The 20,959-nt window shown below is 38.9% G+C and overlaps 1 protein-coding gene across 4 annotated transcripts in view; it reads right to left on the reverse strand.

Annotated features, from left to right (window-relative positions):
• The window catches only part of DNAJC10 (DnaJ heat shock protein family (Hsp40) member C10), a 54,707-nt gene extending 47,820 nt beyond the window's left edge, over positions 1–6,887 (reverse strand). For 2 of the 4 annotated variants that reach the window (XM_032406854.1, XM_032406832.1), the window contains exons 1-4: positions 6,418–6,887; positions 4,591–4,940; positions 2,834–2,999; positions 1,504–1,554 (exon numbers count right to left, since the gene is read on the reverse strand). In XM_032406854.1, coding sequence (XP_032262745.1) covers positions 1,504–1,554; positions 2,834–2,999; positions 4,591–4,794 — 421 coding nt within the window. In that variant the 5' untranslated portion in view covers positions 4,795–4,940; positions 6,418–6,887. Of the gene's footprint in view, positions 1–1,503; positions 1,555–2,833; positions 3,000–4,590; positions 4,941–5,660; positions 6,392–6,417 lie in introns of those variants that run through there. The other 2 variants (XM_032406863.1, XM_032406843.1) reach the window with 2 other exon arrangements.
• Positions 6,888–20,959: the final 14,072 nt, after the last annotated feature.

Consider the following 20,959-nt stretch of genomic DNA (forward strand, 5'->3'; position numbering starts at 1 on the left):
TTTTTTAAAGATTTTATTTATTTATTTGAGAGCGAGAGAGAGAATGAGAGAGAGAACACGAGAGGGGGGTAGGGTCAGAGGGAGAAGCAGACTCCCCGCTGAGCAGGGAGCTTGATGTGGGACTCGATCCCGGGACTCCAGGATCATGACCGGAGCCGAAGGCAGTCGCTTAACCAACTGAGCCACCCAGGTGCCGCCCCCCCCCCCCCCACTCTGGAACTCTTATCCAAATTCATGGTCTCTGAATTTGCAAACCTGACAGGCTGTAGTGTTAGATAACATTTGTTTCCAAAACAGTTCTTTTGACATAACAATACTGTTTAAATACATCTTTGAGGATTTGCTATTTTTTGCAACAAATACATTGGCTATTGCTTCATGTTTATACTTGCACTGTATCGTCCCAAATGCACTTGGTTAATTCAGTGTGCTCTTGCAGTATTCACTGCTTTGCTTTCATGGCCACTTTAAACAGGGACTTCCAAGAGGCATCCATAACTCTGGGTTTGTTTCTGTTGGGAGAATTTTCTCCCCTAAGTTGGAGTAAGTGCCAATAAATATTTTCAGTTAGTTACTTTCTGATCTAGGGTCTTGGTTTAGAACCATCATAAAATTTGGGAGTTAGGTTACTTCTGTTTTTGCATAATATATTTTAAGTTTTGTATTTTGTTGCCTGTCAAATTTTTGTAAAAATCACGTACCCAGTAAGGAGATGATCTCCAATGCTTACAATCTTGACAAATAGGAACTATACATGAGAAGTGCCTCACCTTCCTTGTTATTCAAATGTGGCCCTAAGTGGTTTCTGGTATGTACTTTCCTCGAAGTAGGATGTGAGGACCAGAAAAGGTCCTTCCTGGCATTAAGGAACAAAATCATTAAATATGGAAAACCCGACTCTTGATCAGAGGTGCTTTCAGAAAAAGATCTTGACCAAAAGGCGGAAATGTGAAAATTAATAAAGGAAAACCTCATTAGACTGGGGAAGCTGAAAGGGGGAGCCATACCAATCAAAGTCAATTACAGGAAGAACTGTCAAATGAAGACCCTAACAGAAGAATCATCAACAGGAAAAAATGATCAATTACAGGCCCCAACAGGAAAAGATGTACATTGAATCCTCTATAAGAAACTCACTACCCCTGCAAATCAGCTAATGAGAAACTGTTATCTCTTTGAATTCTTGCCTTTCTCTAATGGACTCTCATTCAAAACAACCCCTCCCAACTTCCTTCTCCATAAAATAAAGTTCCTTTTATTTGCTGGACTTCCCGGTGGTTTTACGATAGCTTGCATGTCCTGAATTACAATATTCTGCTATTCCTGAATACACCCATTTTTGCTGGTAAAATAACTATTTTATTTTAAAAGTTAAAACTACTACATTACCATGTTAAAATCCAAAAAAATTTCTAAATTCCAAATACATCTGTCCTTAAGATGTATTTAGGTAAAAGAGTGGTCTTGGACTAGTTTTAGAAAATCATATGATCATGAACTTACCAAATTCTCTTCTATCCAATGTTATGATTTCAGGATCATCATCATAAATACCTAATTTAAAAGTAAAAATTATAAATTAACGGTTCACCATAAAAACAAATTACCATATAAGAATAGGTTACTCTTGTTTTACCATCAAAAATCAGATTACTGTACTAAATCTCAAAGTTGAAGAATGTGCAACAAACTAACAAAACCCGAGAGTAAATAATACCACTGGTGATGCATCTAAACAGTGATAAAAAACAAAAAATTCCATTTCCTGAGAGGGACTGTCATAGTTGTGTATAGGAGTTCCTAATATTCCCATAATATCATCTCCACAGAAAACTTCTATTATTTGTTTATTTTGCACTAGTTATAGACTCACAGGAAGTTGTAAAAATAGCAGACTTCTATGTACCCTTCACTCAGCTTCCCCTAATGGGTAACTTATGTAGCTTTAATAAAATACCAAAACTAGGAAACTGACACTGATACGTTACTGTTAACTAGACTACAGACCTCACTTCCTTCTTAGATTATATGGTTTTTTAAATAAATCGTATCACTATTTTATTTTTTAACAGTCTTACAAGATTTACAAAAGTAGAGACCAACTTATTTAGTAAATATAAATTTTATAATTAAAACCAATGTGAGAAAATTTCTTGTTACTATATAAAATATCAAAATAATACTAGTGATAGATATAGACCAGGTGTTAGCAAACTTTTTCTGCAGAGGCCAGTTAAATAGGCCTTGTGGGACATACGGTTTCTGTCATAACTATTCAACTCTGCCCCTGAAGTGAAAGAAGCCAAAGACAATATGTAAATAAATGAGCCTAATTTTACTCTCGTAATTATCATGGTCTCATAATTCTATGATTAATAAATCTCTATTTACAAAAAGAGGTGGCAGGCCAGATTTAGCCTGTGAAACATACATTGCTGACACCTGATACATGCTATTGCGTTGCAGTGAATATAACTGAAAATGCTATTTTGAAAAAAAAAAAAATAGTCTTGAGAAACAAATACTCCAACATTAATTTAAAGTATTTTATGTGGTCACTACAAAAGCATACCTCAATTCTTAGCCTGCATTTCAGGGTAATTAAAAACGAAGAGAAATACTGGGTAAGTGAATACTCCCTCTTGCTTTGATACCTGTGTTTATTTTACCTCCCCCCCTTTTGAATTCTGCTCCAATGTTATATTAAAAAAAAAAAAAAAAGAGTCAAGGTGATACATATTAACTACATAAGCTTAGTAGTGAAACAAAATTAATTTTCTAAATTTACTCAAATAAAAAACAGTATTTCATACAGAGTATCGTATCATCTTACCAAAATCATAACGATAATAATTCCAGCTTTCATACTGGCCTCCTTCTTGATTATCTGCAAGTCCCTTTTCTCCATATTTGTCATACTTTTTCCGCAGATCTTCATCTTTGAGTACTTCATATGCTCTATTTATTTTTAAAAAATCACTATGTGCGTTTGGGTTATTCTATTAAAAATATTAGATATAACATTTGTTTTAGGTACATGATCAAGTCTCTTCAAAGCCTATATGAAGATTTAATCTTGAGATTTCTGGGAGAATAGATACCAAAGTAAGGTGGAGGAGTACGATAATGAAATGGGTTATCACGGGTTAAAATAAAGTATTTCTAAAGAACTATAATCTTCCAAAAAAAAAAAAAAAGGAATAAGGAAAGTAACATAGAAATGAGAACTGATGCCTCCAAAGGCTGACAGATATGGTCTTACAGTATGTCATTCCTTCTAAGAAATGCAACTGAGAAAAACTAACAAAACCTTAGAAACATTTAATTTTGTAAATATTATACTACCCCTAAAACAATTACAAAGAAATTTGTAGGTTATTTTTCCATTTGAGGCAAAACCAACATATTAACTAAAAACAACAATAACAAACCCCAAAACAAAAAACAAAAGGTATGTGCCCCAATCTATCAGATAATTAAATGAGACTGATATCAGAGTAAAATTCAAAACTGGATTAGAAATGTTCATTTGTTACTGTTTCACAGAACTGGTTTTTGAAGAATGCTTTCATCTAGATAATAATTAGCTATAAAAGGACTACCATCTCTCATATGGAAACTTAAAAAATCATATTCTGAAAATTTAAAGAAAAATATGAAAAATAAAAATTCTAAATAGAGTGCAGATCTCAGGAAAATAACCAATAAGAGCTCTACTGCTGAGCTTTATTCAATAAATAAATAACTCTATTTAAAAAATTCTACACAGAAAACACAAAATTTTAAACCATACCTTTCTTCTTGATGAGTCAAATCTCGTTAAAAAGTTACATAATTAAAAATACTGTAAGTATTAAAACATTTAGTTTTGAAAAATGACATTGAATATATAATCAAATATTTATGACTGGAATTAACTGGATTTGGCTGCTCTTAAGTTTTAATTTATAATAATTTCTGACTCTGGTCTGGGATTTGTACGTGGGAGAAAACAGTGAAAGTTGAAGCACGTTATTATTAGCTATTACTGCCATTTTTAGCAAGAACCTTCCAAGTTCTAAGGAAATAATTTTTCTGTTACAGTTATAAAGTAGTTGATCTTAACTTACTTTTCCTTTTTTAAGATTTTATTTATTTGTTAGAGAGACTGAGAGAGTGCACAAGCAGGCAGAACGGCAGCCAGAGGGAAGGAGCCCAATGCGGAACTCGATTCCAGGACCCTGGGATCTTGACGTGAGCCAAGGTCAGATGCTTAACTGACTGAGCCCACCCAGGTGTCCCTGATCTAACTTACTTTATTAAAAAAACTACTTAAACTACTCCACAACATTACTGTCGGCTTTGGAATTAACACCTGTAATGGAACTGTTGTAAATCAGTTTTCAAATTAAGAGGGAATTGAATTTTTGGTATCAACATTCCTTCACACTGTTCTCAACTAGACTATTCTGCTGATTCTTAGTACAAAAACTGAATTGTGATTTTTGCCATGTGATTTTTCGTAACCATTTTGAGCACTTATTTAAAATTTAAATATGTAGCAAAACTTTACTAAAATACATTAGAGATATTTAAAAAAATTGTACCTACCGGGTTTTTATCAGGATGTAGCTTCAATGCCAATTTCTTGAAAGCTTGTCTTATTTCTCTACTGCTTGCAGTTTTGGATACTCCAAGTAAACTGTAAAAATCCTGATCTGTGCCCACTAAAATGGCCATATACACTATTAGAAAACAGAGAATGACCCTTTTCAAGTCTCTGACATAGTCATTTTTATTTAACCAGACTCCCATTCTTTTTCTTATACAAGTTCTGATTTAAGTGAACATTAACATACACCGCTGGTTCCAGTTGATACAATATGCAAGTTTGAGAACTTCTGTTCACATTACTCCAAGAGTGAATCAAGCATCATGAAATTGTCTCCCAAAACGTCAATCTAAAGAGAGGAAACCAGGTGGTTAAAAATACATTTAAAAAAATAGCACTAACACTATTAAATAATATGGCCAGTAATACAGTCTCCATTCAATGGCAAATCACGGTGAGTGCCCAGGCTCTATTCTTTGGGGGCCCCTTCACTGCTTCCATACCCAATTTGTGAAACCACTCAAGACACGAGATAAAAGGTAAAAGGTAGTAGGTAGTTGTAGCTAGCTGGAACACTTTAAAAACAAACAAATTCAACTATTTGCTCTGATCAGCACCAGAACACAAAGTTGGGAAAAAGCTGTTTCCTTCCCTTTCCTATCTAGTTTAAGAACTGCTCTTTTGTAATACCATTTCCTTTTTGACTTTTTTTTTTTTTTTTTGCCACTTAAGGCTACACCGTTATCATTTTAATCAAGTTTTCACTTATAGGAAATATCCTTTGGAGGGACTAGAAGTATAGGGTCCTTTCAAAGGGTATTGTTCATATAACTCTTCCAAGAATGGCATGAATTTATATTGTTATAAGAGACAACATACTTGGTATGGCCGTTATTTTCTGAGTTTTCTCAATAGTTGCTTACACTATATAGAGAGACTACTTTATATAAATAGCAGAATAATAACTACAAGTTAAGAGTGTAATTTTATTGCAAAGTTTACGTTTGAGATAAATGAAAATAGAAAAAAAGAGAAAAGGAGAAGGAATCAGTTATTTTGACATGCTCACCTGTATAGGGTGAATAATCTCCACTTCATCAGATCACAAAAGATCTCAAACTGCTTTGAAAAATCTAACCTTCCTAGCATTCTGTTTCTCTTTTCTTCATTTAATTCCAAATGTCTATTTCTAAATTTTTCTCCTTACCTGCGAATGGTCTTTGGCTCATCTCTAACTCCTTTTCATGCAACTGAAACATACCTTTGTAAAGTATAGTGATGGAGAGTAACTAATATCTAGACTAGAAAACAAGACTAGAGAGAAATAGAGAACATATTCTTAAACACCACTTTGGGACAAGTGGTGTTCCCTGCCTAGCGGTCGTTCTCAGCGTGGGTGTGGCTGACTTGATCGCGCCGAGCTTCGGGTACAGGTGGAAGCTGCAGGTAAATCCAATACGAAAGCTTTCTGGCTGCCGCCACTCCAGAATGGGATGCGGGAGAGGGGAAAGATGGGAGACCTTGCGTGAAAGAGACTATTAAGTGTTGTTGGTGCGTGAAGTCTCCGGCGGGACATGGGTGAGAGGAGCCTGAGGAACTGAGGCTTAAGTGAGAAATTGGGAGTTAGAAGCAGGGAACCGAGGTCGGAAGAAGGGTGACGATGTAGGTAATTGGAAAAAGATGGGGAGCGAGAACACAATAAACCGGCCGCAGGGGCGGAGGGGGGGGAAGGGAGACTGAGGTGCACAGGCATTTCTCTCTCCCTTCCTGGAGAGCCCCGGCCGCCGCCGGCTCCAGCAGAGCCCCGGGCCCCGGCCCATGCCCACCTCGGTGTAGCGGGGTCGCCTCTTGCAGCTACTCCCCCATCCTCAATTCCCGGCGGCGGACCCCACCCGACCGAACGCAAGCTGTGCGCGCGCGAACGAAGCACGCCGTCTCCGACCGCCGGGCCGCCGCGCTCGGGATGGGGGAGGTCGAGCCGCACCGGCAGCAACCACCGTAGCAGCTCCAGTCGGCTCCCCGCGCCCCGGTCCCCACGGCGAACCGGGGCGGGGCCTGGCGCGGGGCACTGTGGGAAAGGCGTGGAGGACGCGGCCTGGGAGGACCTGCGGCAGGCTCAGCGGACGCGGCGGCAGCAGGGTGGGGAGGGCGGTGTAGGTTTAGGTTGACGTGGCCGTCCGCGCGGAATCCGGCTCCGGCTCCGGCTCCGGCTCCAACCCCGAGCTCAGAAACCCGCTCAACCCTAGACGCCCGCGGCCCCGCACCAAAGCGGCTGGCGCACGCGGCGAGCTGGTCGTAGGACGATGGAGCCCGCCCCTTCCTGCTCCAGTTGCTATGGTGACGGGGAAACCCGGAGGGCAAGTTTAGGCGTTCAATTTCCGTGTGGCCCTGTTCTTAAAGGGAAGGCAGAGTTATGGAGCATTTTTCTGGTTGGTGGGTGGGTGTGGCAGAGAGGGGAAATTTTGTGGAAAAAGGGTAACTTGGCCAACGTGACACTGATTACAGGCTGAAGAGGAAACTTGGGAGAAATAAGAATATTTGTGTGTGTGTGTGTGAGAACAAACATTTGAGCATTCTACAGTATTGTCTGGTTTCCTAGTCATCCAAGCTAGAAACTAGGGAGTTATCCATACTTCTCTCTCTCTCACCTTAAATTTAAATGATGTACAAAAACTGCATTTTTGATCTCCAGCAACATAGAACAGTTGAAGTAGCTACATTTGCAATCATCAAAAGAAAAAAAAACATTGTGAAGATGCCTGCTTAAGACATTAACCCTAAAAAAAAAAAGACATTAACCCTAATATGAAATAAGTTGTAATTGGTAACAATTTCATGGTAGTAAATCAAATGTAAGTTTATAAAAAACTGATGACTGTATGGAATCCATAGCTGAACTAATACATTGCAAGAAAGAGGAGAAAGGAGGTGAACAAAAGTAGAAATATTAGAAGAGCCTAATGTAATAGTAAATATGTGCCAGGAACTGGTCTAAGCACACATGTATTAATTCAGTCCTCCAAATAATCTTATAGTGACTATTATTATACCCATTTCACAGTTGAGGAAACTGAGGTGAATAATGTGATAGACCTGGGAGTCACACTTAAGCAGCCTGGCTCCAAAGACTGATGTTAATCATTATGCCACACTGTGTATGAACCAACAAAATCTTTAGAGTAAGGTGGAAAGCAGAACAAAACTGGAGAATCAAGCAGGGACCAGATCACAGTGGGTTTTACGCAATGATGAAAACACAGACTTTATCTTTTTGGTGATGAAAAAGCTACTTAAAGCTTTTAAGTAAGGGACTGAGATTGTATTTGAAGCTATTGGAAAGTGAATCCAAAGGAAACCAGAAGAGAAAGGAAGAGCATTAAGGAGAATGCTAGAGAAAGTAAATTTGGTAGGAAATGGTGATTGGCTGGATATGGGAAATAAAGGAGAGGAAGGATCTAAGGTTACTTCTGGTTTAGGTAACTGAGTACATCCCCTGAATGAGAATCTCAGGGAAAAACAAAGTGTTCTCATTTGGATATATCTGTTTCAAAATTCCTACATTATGTCCAAAATAAATACATCTAGCCTAAAACTCATGGAAAGTGTCTAGACTGAAGAAAGAAAAAGGGAATTATCAACTAATCTTTGGTAGTTGGAGCCATGAGTATAAATAAGATCACCCAGAGAAAGTAGCAGAATAAAAGCTGTGAGCCAAGGATAAAATCTTGGGGAATTCTAATATCAGGAATGTTGCACAGCAAAGGAAACCATCAACAAAATGAAAAGACAACCTATGGAATAGGAGAAAATATTTGCAGACCATATATCTAATAAAGGGTTAATATCCAAAATATATAGAGCTTATACAACTCAATAGCAAAAAACCCCCAAACAATTCAATTAAAAAATGGGCAGATGATCTGAATAGACACTTTTTCAGAGAAGACATACAGGTGGTCAACAAGCATATGAAAAGGTGCTCAGCATCATTAATCATCAAGGAAATGCAAATCAAAACCACAATGGGATATCACTTCACACCAGTCAGATATTAGTCATAATATCAAAAAGACAAAAAAATAAGTGTTGGCAAGGATGTGGGGCAAAGGGAACCCTCATACTGTCGGTGGGAATGCAAACTGGTGCAGCCAGTATGGAAAACAGTATGGAGGTTCCTCAAAAAATTAAAAATAGAACTACCATATGATCCAGCAATTCTACTTCTGGGTGTTTATCCTAAGAAAGTGAAAACACTAATTAGAAAAGATATATGCACCCTCATGTTTATCACAGCATTATTCACAATAGCCAAGATGTGGAAACAACCTAACTGTCGAATGACAGATGAATAGCTGAAGAAAATGTGGCATATATGTAAAGTGGAATATTATGCAGCCATAAAAAAGAATGAAATCTTGTCATTTGTGACAACATGGATGGGTTTTGAGGGCATTATGCTAAGTGAAAAAGGACATATAGAAAAAGACAAATACTGTATGATCTTATATACAGAATCTAAAACACGCACACACACACACAGACACACACACACACACACACACACACACACACCACCAAACCTATAGAGGACAGATTGTTGGTTGTCAGAGACTGGAAGTGGGGGGTGGGTGAGATGGATGGTACAGTTTTCCAGTTATAAAATATATGAGTCCTAGGGATGTAATGTACAGCACGGTGACTATAGTTAATAATACTGTAATGCATATTTGAAAGTTACTAAGAGAGTAGATGCTGAAAGTTCTCATCACAAGAAAAAAAATTCTATAACTATGTATGGGACAGATGTTAATTAGAATTATTGTGGTGATCATTTCACAATATGTACAAATATCAAATCATTATATTGTATATCTGAAACTAATATAATGTCAATTATACCTTAATAAAAATTTACAAATTAAAAAAAAAAGAATGTTAGCTCTATGAAAACAGGAATTTTTGTTTGTTTGAATTACTGTTGTATCCCTAGTTGCTTCTGGCACATGGTGGGTACTAAATAAATATTTCTTAAGTGAAACAAATTAATTTGAGAGCTGGGCTGAAAAAGAAGAGCTCATAAAGGAGTCAAAAAAGAGATGATTGGCGATGTACAAAAAGAACTAAACGTCAAGGAAGTTATTAAGAGTGATTCAGGTGAGACAGAATAGGAGAAGATATTTGCAAATGACATATCAGATAAAGGGCTAGTATCCAAAATCTATAAAGAACTTACCAAACTCAACACCCAAAGAACAAATAATCCAATCAAGAAATGGGCAGAAGACATGAACAGACATTTTTCCAAAGAAGACATCCAAATGGCCAACAGTCACATGAAGAAGTGCTCAACATTGCTCAGCATCAGGGAAATCCAAATCAAAACCTCAATGAGATACCACCTCACACCAGTCAGAATGGCTAAAATTAACAAGTCAGGAAATGACAGATGTTGGCAGGGATGTGGAGAAAGGGGAACCCTCCTACACTGTTGGTGGACACGCAAGGTGGGGCAGACACTCTGGAAAACAGTATGGAGGTTCCTCAAAAAGTTGAAAATAGAGCTACCCTATGACCCAGCAATTGCACTACTGGGTATTTACCCCAAAGATACAAATGTAGTGATCCAAAGGGGTACGTGCACCCCGATGTTTATAGCAGCAATGTCCACAATAGCCAAACTATGGAAAGAGCCAAGCTGTCCATCGACAGACGAATGGATAAAGAAGATATGGCATATGCAGCCATCGAAAGGAATGAAATCTTGCCATTTGCGACGACATGGATGGAACTGGAGGGTATTATGCTGAGTGAAATAAGTCAATCAGAGAAAGACATGTATCATATGATCTCACTGATAGGAGGAATTCTTAATCTCAGGAAACAAACTGAGGGTTGCGGTGGGGTGGGGGGTGGGAGGGTTGGGGTGGCTGGGGGATGGACATTGGGGAGGGTTTGTGCTATGGTGAGCACTATGAATTGTGTAAGACTGTGAATCACAGACCTGTACCTCTGAAACAAATAATACATTATATGTTAAAAAAAAGAAGATAGTAGGAAGGGTAAAATGAAGGGGGTAAATCGGAGGGGGAGACGAACCATGAGAGACTATGGACTCTGAGAAACAAACTGAGGGTTCTAGAGGGGAGGGGGATGGGGGAAGGGTTAGCCTGGTGATGGGTATTAAAGAGGGCACGTATTGAATGGAGCACTGGGTGTTATACGCAAACAATGAATCATGGAACACTACATCAAAAACTAATGTTGTAATGTATGGTGATTAAAATAACATAATAAAATTTTTTTAAAAAGTGATTCAGGTGAGACACTAAAACTTGTTAACTGGGCCTGGCAGTTAGGTTATAACTACCACAGCAAGCACAGATTTGGTGGATGGTATGGGTGGAAGTCAAGTTGCAGTGGACTGAAGATCGAATGGGAATTGGGGAGATGGAAAGAGCAAGTATATAGGACTCATTTGAAAGTTTGGATGAGAAGAGAAGCAGGGAAATTGTACTACAACTTGAGGAGGATGTGGTTTCAAGAGATGAAATGTTTTAGGCCTGGAAATGCTTGAATATGTTTCAAAGCTGATTAGAAGCCGAGAGAGGGAGAGGGAGAAAGAGAGATGGAGGAGGAAGGGGAGGAGGAAGGGAAGGAGGGAGGGAGGGCAGGAGAGAATGGCTGCAGATAAAGGAGAGAAGGACAGAGTCAGAGACAGAGGTGGATGGATTAAACAGTTCATTTATTCAATAAATTGTTTATTGTCCACTGGGCTAGATCCCTGGCATATTATGGTGAGCAAAGACATCGCTCTGTCCTGAAGAAGCAGTATAATGGGGGGGGGGGCACATCAATCAATTATAAAAACAAATCTATAATTATGAAGGGAAAATACTTCAGTGCTGTGAGAATGAATAATGGGGAATTGATCTAGTCCTGGGTGCAAAGGTTTTGAAAAGGTATTGCCAAAATATATATATTAAAATGAAAAAAAAATTTAGTGAAAATGAGCAAGGAATTAGGGAATGGTTTAGGCAGAGGTAATAGAAAATACATCGGCTTCATACTTCTAAAGCATATGGGTTGTTTGAGGAACAAAAAGAACATCAGAATGCAGTAATCCCAGGGGCGCCTGGGTGGCTCAGTTGGTTAAGTGTCTGCCTTCAGCTCAGGTCATGATCCCAGGGTCCTGGGATGGAGCCCCGCATTGAGCCCCACATTGGGCTCCTTGCTCAGTCTCCCTCTGCCTACCGCTCCCCTTGCTTGTACTCTCTCTCTCTGTTAAATAAATAAACCTTAAAAAAAAAAAAAAAAAAAAAAAAAAAAAATGCAGTAAGCCCAAAGGAAAGATTCAACAAGATGAGACTGGAAAAGTAGCCAGGGACAAGATCACGCCAAGTTTCATTTTAAGGGTTTTGGTCTTTTCTCTAAGAGCAATAGAAGTCACAGACAAGTTTTAAACAGTGGAATGTCATTATTATTATTATTATACATTAAAAAATCTGTGAACAATCTCAAAGTTACAAAAAAGTTGAAAGTATAATTTAAGTAACTTTGTTTTTCTCAGCCTTTTGAGAGTAAATTGCTGACATGTTTTCCCATTATTCCCCAAAACTGTGGTGTGTATTTTTTACAAACAAGGACATTCTTCTATAATCCACAACACAATTAGCAAAATCAGAAAATTGCCATTGATACATTATTACCATGTAATCCTCATATCCCATTCAGGCTTTGCCAATTGTCCCAATAATGTCAGCAGGATCCAGTGTGTAACTACTTGTTTCATTAACTGTCATAACTCCTTAGAATCCTTCAGTCAGAAATAGTTCTTCAGTTTTCCCTTGACTTTCAAGACTGTGATACTTGTGAAGAATACAGGCCAGTTATTCTGTAGATGCCTCCCTTTTTAGGTTTGTCTGATGTTTTGTCATGATAGATTTAGGTTATGTATCTTTGTCAGAAATACATATAATAGAAGTGACACTATGTTATTTTCATTGCATGTTAATCAGGTGGCCCCAAAGTTTGCTTTGTCTTATTACTGTGGTGTAAGCTTAGATAGCTTAATTAAAGAGTGTGTGAGGCCTTTCTACTCTAAAGTTACTTTTTTTTTTTTTTGGTAATTAAGAAATGCTTTGTGGAAGGTACTTCCTAACTCTATGAATATCCTATTCCTCATCAAACTTTGAATTTATCCATTATGTTATTATGGATTCATGGATTCTTATTTTAAGGGGTTAAGATCCCTTACTATCATTTTTTGGATGCTTAAGTTGTTCTAGATTTGACCTTTTTCTAAATTTAAATTCAACTAGCCAACATATAGTACATAATTAGTTTTTGATATAATGCTCAGTGATTCATCAGTTGCGTATAACACCCAGTGCTCATCAGATCACATGCCCTCCCTAATGCCCATCATCCAGTTACCCCATTCCCCCATTTGTAATTCTTTCATACTGGCTTCTGTGTCCTTTTGACAATGCCCATCACTTTTTTTTTTTTTTTTTTTTAAGATTTATTTATTTATTTATTTGACAGAGAGAGAGAGAGACAGCTAGAGAGGGAACATAAGCAGGGGGTAGTGGGAGAGGGAGAAGCAGGCTTCCCACAGAGCAGGGAGCCCGATGTGGGGCTTGATCCCAGGACCCTGGGATCATGACTTGAGCCCAAGGCAGACGCTTAACAACTGTCACCCAGTCGCCCCAGCCCTATCACTTTTTGACTGTGCTTATTTTACTGCACAATAAGATGTTCCAGACTCATTCAGTACTTTTCCTGCCTCAATCCTGATATCAGCCATTTCTATGATTCTGTTTCTTCTGAAGAATGATACTTAGATAGCAAGATTTAGGTGCTAGATATGTTGCAAGCTTTTGGGATTCTGTTACTCCCAGGCCTTCTTAGTGGACAGAAGTAAGGAATACATGTACATCACACACACATGTTCACATTTACATATATATATATATATATATCACTATGAGTTCAGACTAATACCTCCAATGCCAATACAATGTTACAGGAATCATTCCAGTTGTTGAGTTTTCTCTTTTTCATGCGAGTAACTCTATTCCCTGAAAATGAGAAACATGGTTCCCATTATCCTTGATATATATGTACTTAATATTCAATTCTCCTGTATGTAAGCAATCCCCCATTGCTGATGCTGGCCCCTGTCCTGTGCGTTTGCCCTCCTCATTGCGCTTGGGTTCCCACACAGTATACTGGGCCACTCTAGGTGCCCTGCTTCTTCACTCAGGTTCCAGCCTGTGCCAGCTGCCCTCCCTACAGGACACCCTGAAAGGGCTCCACTATGCAGGAACTCACCCCCCCACCTCACCACCTCCACCCAGTATGGACTCTCTCCTCACCTTGGTTTGGCGCTGACATTGTGCCTGTCCCACCTGATGGCTTTTGGTTTGCATTCAGGGTGGGAAAGGGCCATGATTGTTTTTAATAATCATTTTAGCTACAGTTTGAAGAATGTATTCTAGGAGGGCAATAGTAAGTATAGGAAAACTGGCTAGGAGACATTGCAGTGGCCCAGGTGATAGACGATGGCTTGGACTATGGTGGAGTTAGTGCAGGTCTAGAGGAATGAATAGATTGAAGAAAAAAGTAAGAGCTAATATAGAGAGAGAATTTGGTGATGAACTGGTCATGGTGGGGAAGAGAAAGATATGTGGAGACATATTTCTACTTCAGATAATTGACATCAGGGATGTCCACCTGCTTCATGGAAACCAAAGCCTTACCAGCCTCAGTATAATAAATCAAAACTTGATACAATGGTTCTATCATGCATGAAATATGTTATAACAAGGACTGTGTTTTTTTTTATTCCCTCTGGGGCATTGCTACTCATCCAAGATCAGCTCATGTTTCTTCTGAAAAATAATTTTCTGTGAGCCATTCAAGCATATTTGAGCATTTCATCCTTTCTTATTGCATTTATTACACCATATAGTAATTAAGTTTCATTGGTTGGTCTACTATAATGAATTCTTTGAGATCAGGAATCAGATTTTATTTACTTTTTTCCTCAGTGTCTAGCTAGAACAGTGCTTGGCACCTATTCAGGGCATGCATTATGATGGAGTGAAGAATCAATATTTATCATGTGCAAAGAGGAAAGAATGGCCCTTTGTTCCTAAAGTCATTATTACCTGGCCTGGGGGGAGGAACATGAAGAACACATGTTCCCATGTAGAAACATAATAAAATAAATGTCAAATGAGTGGTAAAACAATATGTTCCATAAGGAATCAATTTTGGGCTCAAGTGCTCAGAATAGAATCAGAGTGCAATAGGGGTGTTTCTGAATTTCAAAAGAAAATGCCTAATAAATTTTGAATTTCAGAACCAGGTAAAATCTTTGAGGTCATGGAGTTCATTCTTTAAATTCATAGAGGAGGAAACTGAGGCCCAAGAAAGTTGATGAGTGACTTGCTGGAAGACACTGAAATGTAAATGGATGAAATGAGAATATAACCTATGTCTCCTATTTTCCTAGCTGGTACGAAATGATAATGATAATCATAATAACTAAAACTTAGATATGCTTTATATGTCCCAGGCACTCTATCAAGCACTTTACTTGTATTAACACATTTAATTGTCATAACCACTCTGTGAGGCATGTGCAATTATCATATTAATTTTATAGATGGAAAAATTGAAGCTAAATACTTAACAACGTTACATGGTTAGGAAGTGGTAGATTTTGGATTCCAGCCTGGGCAGTCTAGATCTGGAATCTACAAGGAACACCTCAATCAAGTAATTGAAGTATTTCTGATAGCATTGATTTAAGCTAAATAAGGTGTTATTTTCATATAATTTTTCATAACAACATAATCACCTGTCACAAGTACTTGATTTGGGGGGTAAATTTTAATAGCTTATTAGATCAGATCAAATTTGTTCCCAATTTTTTTTTTTTTTTTTTTTTTTAAGTAATCTCTACACCACATGCAAGGCTTGAACTCACAACCCTGAGATCAAGAGTGGACTGCACTACCCACTGAGCCAGCCAGGCAGCCCAGATCAGATCAAATTTGTAAGGACAAAATAGTTGATGTCTTAAAATCACTTACAGCATCTGCTAACGGAATTGGTATTTGATATATGTGTTGAATTTAGTTGAATTTGTGGTTGCTTATATCTCTGTGATAATTATAATTTCATATTTCATCTCCAATAAACAGGTCAACTTTTAGCTGTAGCTGACCTATCTTTTATGCTTATTTCCCTACAACCCAATTATTTTGACACTACAGTTTGTAGGGTTAAAAAAATTATGTGGCAAATACCCAGTAGGGCAATTGCTGGGTCTGCAGCCATCAAAAAGGTGAAATCTTGCCATTTGCAACGTGGATGGAACTAGAGGGTATTATGCTAAGCAAACTAAGTCAATCAGAGAAAGACAATTATCATATGATCTCACTGATATGAGGAATTTGAGAAACAAGACAGAGGATCACAGGGGAAGGGAGGGAAACATGAAACAAGGCGAAACTGGGAAGGGAGACAAAACAGTAAGAGACTCTTAATCTCAGGAAACAAACTGAGGGTTGCTGGAGTGGAGGGGAGTGGGAGGGATGGGGTGGCTGGGTGATGGACATTGGGGAGGGTATGTGCTATGGTGAGTGCTGTGAATAGTGTAAGACTGATGAATCACAGATCTGCACCCCTGAAACAAATAATACATTAAAAGTTAATTTAAAAAATAGTTAAGTGGTAAGGGGCGCCTGGGTGACGCAGTTAGTTAAGCATCTAACTCTTGGTTTTGGCTCAGGTCGTGATCTCACCATGGGATCGAGCCCCACATTGGGCTCCGCTCTCAGTGCAAAGTCTGCTGGAGTTTCTCTCTCCTTCTCCCTCTGCCCTTCCCCCCCTCACTGTTTCCCTCTCTCCCAAACAAATAATCTTTAAAAGGGAAAAAGTAATGTGGTAATTAAACCCTAAAGCTAATAAAAGTCAAAATAAAGCAGACATAGGAATGTACACACACATACACATATGTATATATACACATATATGTATATATATTTTGTAAATATTGGTTTTTCTTGGCACTATTTCCTACATAAATACTTACTAAATTGAATTGAAAGCAAATAAAAAGCAAATATGGATTGACAGTCCTAGTGAAATATTTTCTTCTTTCCATTTTACTCGATAAACAATAGGGGACCAAGAGATCAGATTATAAACTGATAAAATGTGCCTGCCAGCCTATTACATCCCAAATCTTTGGAGATGATAGAGAAATTTATTTAAAAAAAAATCCACTTCATTGTTGCAGAATATGTACCCTTCTCAGTGGACCAGAAACTTTGAGGAATCCCTAAAATGTAGAAGACAAAAGGTGTTGAATGGACAAAAGAAATCACTGAGCAAAGCACAAAGAAGAATGCTGTAAAATGTGAGAATGGCTTTGGATGTTTGTAAGTAAAGAAGAAAATGACATGACAATGAAGGAACTTGTAGATGTCTGTTGGTTGAGGCACTATATTTAAGAGTAGCTATGCAGGCTGGCCCTTGTGTTAGATGTCCCCAAGACTATCCCCAGGTTCGATGATTCACTAGAATGATCCATTGGAATACGAATATAATTGTACTCATGGCTAAGATTTACTACAGGGAAAGGGAACAAAGCAGAATCAGTAAAGAGAGAAGGTGCATGGGCAGAGTCTGGAGGAAACCAGGGGGAGTCACACAGGACACACAACTCCAGCAATGAGTTGTGGCAACATGTGCAAAGTGTTGTGACCACATGTCACAAGGGACGCTCAGTAGTGTCTAAGTGACCAAAGTTTTTACAGGGAGCTGGACATGTAGGCAACCTTTGCTTAGCATGCACCAAAATTCTAGACCCCAGATGGAAAATAAATGTTCAGCACAAACCATATTGTTTTTAGAGTTCAGACACAGTGAGCCATGCTTGTTATTTAAGGAAAGATTTTTTAACAGGAAGTTGTTTATTAGCCAAGTTCCCAGACACGAGGCAAGGACCAACCTTCCAGGCAGGACTTTCCAAGAATAGCAGTCTCAGGTTTGCTGTGTTAACTCTTTCCTGTGTAGCCTCCTCTAATCACTCTGCTCCAACCAATCAAGTAGTACATAGTGGAGGCATCTTCCACCAGACAGGTACAATGAGGATGTGAGTATTTTCAAGGTGTCAAGGAAAGGCCCTGGTTTGCTAGGAGGAAGAAGAAGATGTCATATTCAGAAAATTAATGATTGGCACAATTCTCCCACCCACATGCTTTCCCTTCCTTTGTAAACACAAAGGAGATCGTATAGTGCATAGGAATAGCAAGAGAAGTTAAGGAGTGTACACAGAGTGGGCTGTGTGCATCCTAGGTGGTACACTGTTGATGGTCTGGGGGTGGGGGCAGGGAGAAAATTTTTTAACCCTTTATTTTTAATAAAAAATAATTTGAAAATTTTAACTTGTGTTATTAGAATGTCAACTCCTTGGAGTCAGGGATCCAGAACACTCATCATGACAGAGAGAGGCTAGTGTTTTCCCAGTCAAAATCCCCACAGCATTAAGACCAGGATGCTTTTTCTGAATCTGATGTCTGGCCTTCTAAATGGCTGGGTCCTAGCCCAGAATGTGATAAGCAATGGAAGACCTATACAACAACTACTTCTTTCTCAGAAGTTTTATCACAGTCCTGGTGTGTTCGATGTCTCATCATTTGACCTTGTTGGCTCAACAGTTGGCACAAAAAATTAGGGCATCTGAGCTAGCATTCCAAGGTCTGCAGATCAAAGACCTACTCTAGAAATGAGAAAAGCCAAATAGGGCAGTGTAACTAGCTTCAAGGATTGAGAAGGATAATTACTAACGTTACAAGAACTAGTCCTTTGAAGTTTCTTAAACAATAAATTTGCTGAGAATGTCAAGACCTGAGGAGATAGATTGCCAATATTCTATGGCTGTTATTAAGGCCTTCAAGGGAATTGCATAAGACCTGAAGCAGAAGGATAAGGGTGAACTGGAAATGCAGGTGAAACTACTAGTTGAATATTCTGGTGGGTGCAATGTGCAAAGAATTTTAGATAAAGTGAGACCAAATAAACAGATCGTTTCCCTAATCCACGTTCTATAACTAAAGCAATGTAGGTTGTCATGTAACCAGGGTATACACTATGTAGTACGAAACAGAGCATGTTATTAGGGTACTATGTAGAGTGAGAGGGGGAAGCATAAAGTGTGTGCTCCTCATTATCATCCCCTCTGCTCCCTGCTTCCATGAAAGTGATAACCTTAACGCAGACTAAGTGAACTAACAGAATTACTGGGCGGCCCTCCACAATGAGGTGACCTCTTTTCAGAAGGCTATGTAGTTATGGCATTTAAATAAAGGGGCCAAGTGGTAGCTGCTAACCAATCCCACCCACCATGATCCCAGAGTCGTCTGATGATTCATACATTAAAGCAGAAGCATTGGCTGTCCAACTGCAGATGCTCACATACACAGTTAAAGCATTGAGAGTATGGTACTGTTTACTTTGGGGCTATCCAGAGACACTCCAATCAGACATGGATTACACTTCATGGCCCAGAGAATAATAAGCTAGGCCTTCTAGCATAGGATCGTATGACTATTCCATGTACATATCACCTGCAGAGTGTGTGGCAATGAAGTGCTGGGACAGGTGCCTGAAAAATACAAATTTCAATAGTCTGCTGCTCAGCATGCCATTGTAGACTGGCTGGACCTCCTGCCTAATGCTATATCTGCCCTGGGTACATCTCTTCAAAGGTTTATCTGTTCTTAGCCATCTTTTAGCAATCCAGAAAACTGGGGACATGAAAGTATCTGGAGTGGAGCAAATACAGCACAGGACCAAGCCTAGATGACTTCCCACAATCTCTCCTTTTGTTTCCTACCCTGACTTGATCAATGAGTTAGGAAGCCCAGACTGCATCCTGTGCCAGTGGTGGGTGGACACTAACCTAGACACACTGTTCTCTCCTGACTCAGTGTAGTGGCCACCCTCTCTACCTTGTCCCTTGTAATACTGCACTTCTAGGTGCAGACACTGCACTTATGCACTTATGCAGACACTCTATTGTGCGGACACTGCACTTACCATGCTTATGATACATGCACTCATTCTTATCTCTATGAAAGGTGGGAGAGTGTGGTGACAACAGGGAAGTCCTAGATCCCAGAGAAATTGATTTATGGTTTGGTGGATTAGATAATAGTTTATGATTCAGTATGAATTGCATAATCACTTGGTAGCCATGCTCAGGCATTCATTATCTGCCAGGGTCTAGGAGAAAGCCGAGAACCACTTTCGTGTTTAAAATAATTGTTATAAAAGGATACCATTGCCATATAACAAAACTCTAAAGGCCTAGGCTGCGATTTTCCCAGTGGGGCATATCAGAAGCACCTTATAGTATTTCAGTCTGCCAAAGGCACTTTCAGTATCATTGGATCTGTTGGTCATAAGGTCCAAGAGATGGGACCATTACATCACAGCTTAGATCCACTTATTTCAGACTCTTTCATAATTCAGGTCCACCTAAAACTGGCCAGTCTCCTGAATTACTTGGTATGTGAGTTGGAGTAATACATCTATATATTGTAGATACACTCCCCAAAATTTAAGAAGCCACCAAATGTTAAACCTCTTTCTCTATGATAGATGTAGTGACTCATCCCATTTTGCCATTTATGCCACTTAGACCATTTTAACTTTTATCAACTTGTATACCACTTTAAAAGAGATATTCCAACATGTCCTGGACCACTGGGCCTCTAGAAACTTCACCCAACGTGGCAGGGTCCTGAAGTTTATCTCCTATTTTCCGGCATATGTATGCCTTAGTAAGCCTTGGTACATTCTGCTTATCTGTTCCAAGTCAATATAATGGATCAGTATGATGGTCTTTAGGTTATCAGAATGATCAAAGTCCCTCTAAACCATATTATGACAGTAAGGGGTTTGACATAGTCCTGGAATAAAGATGAGCTACACCTGGTGGTGCCAGGTACATACAAATTGCTTCTGTTTTCTCTTATATAAGTAAAAAAACCTAGCATTTAACAGGTTAATTACTAACTGCATATCAGGTGCCAAAGACTGTGCTAGATTTTTTCAGCTAAGAAAATATATTTGAAAATGTAACTTTCTTTAGCGTTACCATTTTATTCTCTAAGAACCAATGACTTTTGTCTTAGCCAAAAAGGCAAGTTAAATGAGTATATGTTAAGAATCACCAGCCCTGGGGCACCTGGGTGGCTCAGTCGTTAGGTGTCTGCCTTCGGCTCAGGTCACGGTCCCGGGGTCCTGGGATCGAGCCCCCGTCGGGCTCTCTGCTTGGCGGGAAGC

The sequence above is a fragment of the Phoca vitulina genome, unplaced genomic scaffold (genome assembly GCF_004348235.1).
Source record: "Phoca vitulina isolate PV1807 unplaced genomic scaffold, GSC_HSeal_1.0 scaffold1, whole genome shotgun sequence".
Lineage (NCBI taxonomy): Eukaryota > Metazoa > Chordata > Mammalia > Carnivora > Phocidae > Phoca > Phoca vitulina.